General features: G+C 42.6%; 1 protein-coding gene across 1 annotated transcript in view; it reads left to right on the forward strand.

The window, feature by feature from the left end:
* Nucleotides 1-8,718, forward strand: part of LOC122543814 (rho-related BTB domain-containing protein 1) — a 29,153-nt gene that overhangs the window by 7,589 nt on the left and 12,846 nt on the right. The window contains exons 2-3 of the mRNA XM_043683009.1: nt 365-453; nt 6,117-6,222. Of these exons, the coding sequence (XP_043538944.1) occupies nt 365-453; nt 6,117-6,222 (195 nt within the window). The remainder of the gene's footprint in view (nt 1-364; nt 454-6,116; nt 6,223-8,718) is intronic.

Below are 8,718 nucleotides of genomic sequence, written 5' to 3' on the forward strand. Positions count from 1 at the left end.
TGATGCTATGTTCCCGTGTTTCCATGTTTCTGTGATTCCATGTTCCCGTGTTTCCATGTTACTCTGATGCTATGTTCCCGTGTTTCCATGTTTCTGTGATTCCATGTTCCCGTGTTTCCATGTTTCTGTGTATTCCCGTGTTGCCGTGTTTCCATGTTTCTGTGTATTCCCGTGTTGCCGTGTTGCAGCCAGTTGCTGCTGCTATTGGTCTCTGTGTGAACGCAGTGCCCTGCAGCTGCTGGAGGCTGTGCTGTGATTACTGCTGCACAAGCTGTTGACATCGAACCAGGTTGTTTTGTCTTCAGGCAGTGAAACATCTGCCCTGGCATCTTACTGACTGCTGTTTCTAATTCTGACCCTCTAGAGAAGTCTGCTGTGGAGGAACTCCTACAGATTTCCAGGCAGGGATCTGACATTGATGGTTTAGTCTTACAGTACCTGGAGATTGCCCAGGTATGTTGAACAATGCCGTGACACAGGTGCTGAGCGCTCGGCAACAATTGGCATCTGCTCCAGACGTATTTCAGACTGTTCCCGATTGGGTGGGAGACTTGTTTTCATTCCCCAGGACGGGGCTGGACGGGGAATGGGAATATGACCCCTGTAGGTTCAGTGATACTTGGAGATTACTGAGGTGTTCAGTTGTGTACTTTGAGCCTGTGTTTATCTGGGTATAGTCTGAGCTTGTGTTTGCGTATAAGGATATCTTATGGCAAGTATACAGGGATGTTTTGAGACCACACCAGAAATGTGATGTGTAGTTTTGGTCTCCTTTTCTGAGGAAGGATGTTCTCGTTCTCGGGGAAGTGCAGTGAGGGTTTCCCAGGCTGGTTCCAGGGTGTTAGAACTCAACTCCAAAGAGAGACTGAAGTCACTCGGACAATGTGCTGTACTGTTCTATGCTCTATACTCACTTGAGTTTAGAGGAATGAATGTGGGCTTCAGAGAGACCAAAACACATCATGAAGGATATCCTCGATGACCCAAAGCTGGGGAGAGGGACAGGTAATGTTGACAAAGCAGGGAAGCTGCAGCAGGACATGTACAGACTGGGTGATGGGCAGGATAGTGACTGGGGAAATATCAGGTTATGCACTTTGTTGGAAAAACAAAACCACAGACTATTTTCTATGTGGGAAAAGCCTTCGGAAATCTGAAGCAGAAAGGGATTTGGGAGTCCGAGGTCAGGATTCTCTAAAGGTCAACATGCAGGTTCAGTTGGCAGTTAGGAAGGCAGATGTAATGTTAACCTTCATTTAGAAAGTGCTAGGATACAAGTGGTACAACATCGGGATGTACTGCTGAGGCAGTATAAGGCTCTGGTCAGACCATGTTTGTAATATTGTGAGCTGTTTCCGGCCCCATATCTTAAGGAAGGATGTCCTGGCACTGGAGAAGGTCCAGAGGAGGTTCACCTGAATGACCCTGGGAGTGAAGAGCTTGTCAGTCGAGGACTGTGGGTCTGTATTCGATGGAGTTTAGAAGGATATGGGGCAATCTGATTGAAGCTTACAGAATCCTGAGGGGCCTGGATAAAGTGGATGGTGTGAACAAGGTGTTTCCATCCGAACAAGAGACTCGGACCCAAGGGCACAGCCTCTGGGTGAAGGGACGGAGAGGAATTTCTCCAGCCACAGGGTGGGGAATCTGTGGAACTCATTGATGTAGAGGACAGGTCATTGAGTGTATTTAAGGTGAAGTTAGAGAGGTTCCTGATGAGTAAGGGGATCAAGGGCTATGGGGGAGAAGGCAGGAGAATGGGGTTACGAAACCTATCAGTCATGATCGAACGGCAGAGCAGACCCAATGGGCTGAGTGGCCTCATTCTGTTCCTGTGTCTGATGGTGTTATGGATGACCTAGGAGTCCAGAACCAGGGGTCAGTATCTAAAGATACAGGGTGGGTCATTTCGGGCTGAGATGAGGAGAAATCTCTTCACCCAGAGGGTGGCGAAACTGTGGAACTCACTATCACAGGAAACTGTTGAGGCTAAAACATGGACGATTTTCAGGACGGATGTAGGTATAGTTCTTTGGAACAACTCAAAGGATATATGGGGAGGAAGCAGAGAAGGTACTGTCTGAGATGATCAGCCATGTTCATATTCAATGAGGGATAAGGCTTGGTGGGTGAAAAGGGCAGTTCCTGCTCTGATATTCTGTGTATCTGTGAGTCACTTTTGGTGTGCTTTCTATTCTGTCCAACTATCTGACGTGCAGTTGCAGTATTGTAGATTCTTTACATTCTCTAGTTAGCTACACTTGCTGTATTCTTCCCCTCAAATTTTACTTTCTTACTGGAATATCTCTTTGCTGAGTATCCTGAAATATCTCCTTAAATGTATACCAGTCCATCTCTGCTGACTTATCCCTGAAACACATTTCTCAGCTCACTTTAACCAGCATACCCTAATCATTACTTTTCTTTAACCCTCTAACCTTTGACCCACTCTGCTCTTCCTCTAACATTTCTTATGTTCTGATATCCTGATTACCAAGTGTGGGATTGCCTGGTTTTTGGCTGACTCCTGGACGTGCTGCTGTGAGAAATTGACCCCAAAGTGTATGTTGAACTTGTCACCCTGACTCCCGAGTCATCCACACCAAATCTCTCCCTGTCCTCACCATCAAATGTAACCGTTTCAGACTGTGGTTGCCATCTAGCTCCACTTTGTTTCCTTCTCCTCCTTTGAATGGTTTCCATTTTGTCTCTTTTATTCTTGTGCTGTTAGTGTTTGGTTGGTTATTTATTCTGCTACATGCTGTTTATTTCCTTGTCCCAGTCTGCTTGCCTTCGGCCTCCCTCCCTTTTTTCCCCTTACTCTCCTTTCCTCTATTAAATCACAAACCTGCCCTTTTCAACTCACTTTCTGCTAACATTGCATTTTGAACATTTCCCATTCCTGACAAAAAGTCATTGACCTGAAATCTTATCTTTGTTTCTCTCTCCACAGATTCTGTCCGACCGGCTGATGTTCCCCAGCATTTTCTCTTTTTATTGCAGATTGTATTGTGCATTTGCCAGTGTCGAGCTGTACTTTGAAAAAGTCCGTAATAAAGTTCCACATGTCCAGCTGTTAATTAAACTCAAAGTGTTGAAATTTTGATTGAAAGCTGCTTAATCGAGGGGTAACGGTAAAATACTGGACTCAGGGTGTTACACCAGAGCCATAGGGCAGCGATGTTTACAAACCGTCAGAATACCATCTATATACTGTCTGTATACTGTCAGTATAACATCCATATACTGTCTGTATACTGTCAGTATAACATCCATATACTGTCTGTATATTGTCAGTATATCATCCATATACTGTCTGTATACTGTCAGTATACCATCCATATACTGTCTGTATACCATCTATATACTGTCTGTATACCATCTGTATAATGTCAGTATACCATCCATATACTGGCTGCATACTGCAGGTATACCATCTATATACTGTCTGTATATTATCAGTATATCATCTATATACTGTCTGTATACTGTCAGTATATCATCCATATTCTCTCAGTATACCATCTATGTACTGTCAGTATACTATCCATATACTGTCTGTATATTGTCAGTATATCATCTATATACTGTCAGTATACCATCCATATCCTGTCAGTATACCATCTATATACTCTCTGTATACTGTCAGTATACCATCCATATCCTGTCAGTATACCATCTATATACTGTCTGTACACTGTCAGTATACCATCCATATACTGTCTGTATATTGTCAGTATATCATCCATATACTGTCTGTATACTGTCAGTATACCATCCATATCCTGTCAGTATACCATCTATATAGTGTCTGTACACTGTCAGTATACCATCCATATACAGTCTGTATACCATCTATATACTGTCAGTATACCATCCATATACTGTCTGTATACTGTCAGTATACTATCCATATACTGGCAGTATACCATCCATATACTGCCTGTATACTGTCAGTATACCATCTATGTGCTGTCAGTATACCATCCATATACTGTCTGTATATTGTCAGTATATCATCTATATACTGTCTGTATACTGTCAGTATACCATCCATATCCTGTCAGTATACCATCTCTATACTGTCTGTATACTGTCAGTATACCATCCATATACAGTCAGTATACCACCTATATACTGTCTGTATATTGTCAGTATATCATCCATATACTGTCTGTACACTGTCAGTATATGGTCCATATACTGTCAGTATACCATCTTTATACTGTCTGTATACAGTCCATATACTGTCAGTCTACTATCTATGTACTGACTGTGTACTGTCCGTATATGGTCCATATTATGTCAGTATACCATTTATATACTGTCTGTGCACTATCGGTATATCATCCATATACTGTCAGTATACCATCTATATACTGTCAGTATATCATCTATATACTGTCTGTATACTGTCAGTATACCACCTATATACTGTCTATATATTGTCAGTACATCATCTATATACTGTCTGTACGCTGTCAGTATGCCATCCATTTACTGTCAGTATATAATCTATATACTGTCTGTATACTGTCAGTATACCACCTATATTTTGTCTGTATATTGTCAGTATATCATCTATATACTGTCTGTATACTGTCAGTATACCATCCATATACTGTCTGTATACTGTCAGTATATCATCCATTTACTGTCAGTATACCATCTATATACTGTCAGTATACCATCTATATACTGTCTGTATACTGTCAGTATACCATCCATTTACTGTCAGTATACCATCTATATACTGTCAGTATACCATCTATATACTGTCTGTATACTGTCAGTATACCATCCATTTACTGTCAGTACACCATCTATATACTGTCAGTATACCATCTATATACTGTCTGTATACTGTCAGTATACCACCTACATACTGTCTGTATACTGTCAGTATACCATCCATATACTGTCAGTATAAAATCTATATACTGTCTGTATATTATCAATATATCATTTAAATACTGTTTGTATATTGTCAGTATACCATCCATATACTGTCAATAAGCCATCTATTTACGGTCTGTATATTGTCAGTATACCATCTATGTGCTGTCTGTATACTGTCAGTATACATTCCATATACTGTCAGTATACCATTTATATACTGTCTGCATACTGTCGGCATATCATCCATATGCTGTCAGTAAACCATCTATATACTGTAAGTATACCAACTATGTACTGTCTATATACTGTCAGTATACCATTTATATACTGTCTGTACACTGTCAAAATACCATCCATATACCATCTATATACTATCTGTATACTGTCAGTGTACCATCTATATACTGTCTGTGTACTGTCAGTATACCATTCAAATATTGTTGGTATGCCGTCAGTATACTTTCTATATATTGTCTATATACTGTCAGTATACCATCCATATACTGTCAGTATAAAATCTATATACTGTCTGTATACTGTCTATCTACTGTCTGTATACAGCCTATATGTTGTCTATATACTATCAGTACACCATCCATATACTGTCTGTATATCGTCAGTATACTGTCCATAAACTGTTAGTAGACTGTCTACATACTGTCGGTATCCTATCTAGATACTGTCAGTATACCATCTGTATACTGTCTGTATACTGTTGGTGTACCGTCTATATACTGTCACTGTACTGTCAGTATACCATCTATATACTGTTTGTATTCTGTCAGGTATACTGTCTATATACTGTTGGTACACTGTCTGTATACCATCTATGTATTTATATATACTATCAGTATACCATTTGTATACTGTCAGTACTATTGAGTATACCATCTATGTACTGTCTGTATGCTGTCTATATACTGTCAGTATAATGTCCATATACTGTCAGTATATTATTTGTATACTGTTGTTATACTGTCTGCATACTGTCAGGATCCCGTTGGTATACTGTTTATCCAGGTTCCGATAGCTGGTATAATTAAAGCCAATTTCTATGAATGCTGGAAATTTGAAATAAAAACTGAGAATGCTGGAGAAACTCAGCAGGTTTGGCAGCATCTGTGGAGAGAGAAACAGAGTTAACATTTCAAGCATGGGATGACTCTTCTGTCTTGGCTTCATTATTCAAGCTTTTCATTCACATTCTTTTCTTTTAGTTGCACAGTGCTCGACAGCTTGCTGACTGGTGTCTCCATCACATCTGTACAAACTACAACAGCATCTGCCGCAAGTTCCCTAAGGAGATGAGACACATGTCTCCAGGTAGAGCAAGGGTTGGGTTTGGGTTTGGATTTGGATTTGGCTTGCCTGACACACATCTCCAGAATCCAGAAAACTTGCAGACCACCTAAAACCGCCACAAACACATTCGATTAAAGGTTAACAAATTGTTCACAGAATCACAGAACTGTCCAAGCCATTGAACCCATCGTGTTTGTATCGCCTCTCTAAGTGAGGAGGCTATCAGTTTCCATGTGCCTCCATTCTGACCATAACACTGCTCAATCTTCCTCTTCAGCTAAAATCACCAAGTCCTCTCAAGTAGATTCCACATCCTACAGATCCTAATCTGAGGGAGCAATGGGGAATGTCACTGGGCGAGTAACCCAGAAAATAGATACTCTGCATCTAATGCACAGATGAAATTTAAAGTCAATTGATCAAAGATGAAATTAGAATTCAGTCCCAATAAGTGTTCATTAAATTATTATCAAATCTAAAATACTGACAATATCCAATAATGTGGGAAATTGCATAAAAAGCAGGACAGATCCAACCTGGTTGGTTACTGCCCAATCAGTCTACTCTCCATCATCAGTAAAGTGATGGAAGGGGTCAGTAACAGAGCTACCAAGCAGCACCTGCTCAGTGACACCCAGTTTGGGTCCCCCCAGGGTCACTCAGCTCCTGACCTCATTACAGCCTTGGGTCAAACATGGACAAAAGAGCTGGATTCCAGAGGGGAGGGGAGGGGAGAGGGACAGCCCTGACATCGAGGCTGTATCCGACTGAGTGTGACATCAAGGAGCCCGGGCAAAACTGGACTCAGTGGGTATCAGGGGCAAACACTCCCCTGGTTAGAGTCAAACCTGGCACAGAGGAAGGTGGTTGTGGTTGTGGAGGGTCAGTCATCTCAGCTCCAGGACATCTCTGCAGGGGTTCTTCAGGGGAGTGTCCGAGGCCCAACCATCTTCAGCTGCTTCATCAATGACCCTCCCTCCACCACAAGGTCAGACGTGGGGAATGGTCACCGGTGAGTATACAGTGTTCAGCACCATTCACCACTCCTCAGATATTCAAGCAGACCATGTTCAAATACAACAAGATCTGGACAGTAACCAGACAGTTAACCGTGGGCTGACAAGAGACAAGTAACATTCGTGCCACACTAACGACAGGCTATGACACATAGCTGACAGACAAACCACCTCTTGATATTCAATGGTATTACCATCACGAACGGCACGACCAGCTATCCTTAGTAGCCACACACTCAGATGACAAGCGACATGAGTTCGACCAGGACAACACTACTATTATAGGACAAGCCAAACAGAGAACAGCCAGGGAATTCCTAGAGGCATGGCACTCATCCACAGACTCTATCAACAAACACATCGACCTGGACCCAATACACCTGCCATTGCAGCGGACAGCTGAAACTGACAACCGGAAGCGGCAGATTCAATCCACTACAAATGGCGGAGGAAAGATCACAGAAGCGCTTCACAGGAGGCTCCCAAGCACTGAGGATGTCACCTAGACAGGGGGCGAAACATCTGCAACACAAATTCCCAGCTCGGCGAACAGAACCACAACAACGAGCACCCGACCTACAAATCTTCTCACAAACTTTGACCATCACTGAATCTCTCACTATCAACATCATGGGTCTGTCCTGAGAATGGAATGCTCTGTTGGTAAGTTTTCAGATGACACAAAGATAGTTGGAGGGACAGGTTGTGTTGAGGAAATGGGAAGCTGCAAGAGGACTTGGAGAGGGAAGAGGCAAATAAGTGCCAGATGGAATATAATGTGGGAAAGTGTGAGGTAATAGACTTTGGTCAGAAGAATAGAGGCGTTGACTGTTTTTGTAATGAGGAAAGGACTAAGAAATCTCAAGGACAAAGGGAGTTAGGGAATCCCAGATCAGATTCTCTTCAGGTTAACATGCAGTTAGGAAGGCAAATGCAATATTAGTATTCATTTCAAGTGGGCTAGAATACTAGAGTAGAGATGTACTGCTGAGGCTGTTTAAGGCTCTGGTCAGATCATATTCGGAATATTGCGAGCAGTTTTGAGCTGTATCTAAGGAAGGATGTGCTGGACTCTGAGAGGGTCCAGAGAAAGTTTACAAGAATGACAATCCTCTCCTCTCCTCTCCCCATCCCCTAGATGCTCCTTCACCCAGCTCCAACACTCTCCCTACACTTGGACCCCTCTCTCCGGCCTCAGATCCCACCCTGACTTTGTTATTAAGCTGATAAGGGTGGTGCTGTTGTAGTCTGGTGTACTGACTGACAGGAACTGAACACCAGCTCTCAGATACCCTCCTCCTATCTCCCCCTGGAGCATGACCCCACTATGGCACATCAGGCCATTGTGATCCACTAAACCTGCAATTCCCCATCAGCTTCACAATGTCCAGTGAGTCGGCTGAAGGCATCTCCTCTTCCCCATCCCCCACCAGGACGGTCTCAGGGCTCTCCATGTCTTCCTGAAACAAAGACCCGAACTGTCCTCACCCCCACCCCCACC

This window comes from Chiloscyllium plagiosum, chromosome 1 (genome assembly GCF_004010195.1).
Source record: "Chiloscyllium plagiosum isolate BGI_BamShark_2017 chromosome 1, ASM401019v2, whole genome shotgun sequence".
NCBI classification, from domain to species: domain Eukaryota; kingdom Metazoa; phylum Chordata; class Chondrichthyes; order Orectolobiformes; family Hemiscylliidae; genus Chiloscyllium; species Chiloscyllium plagiosum.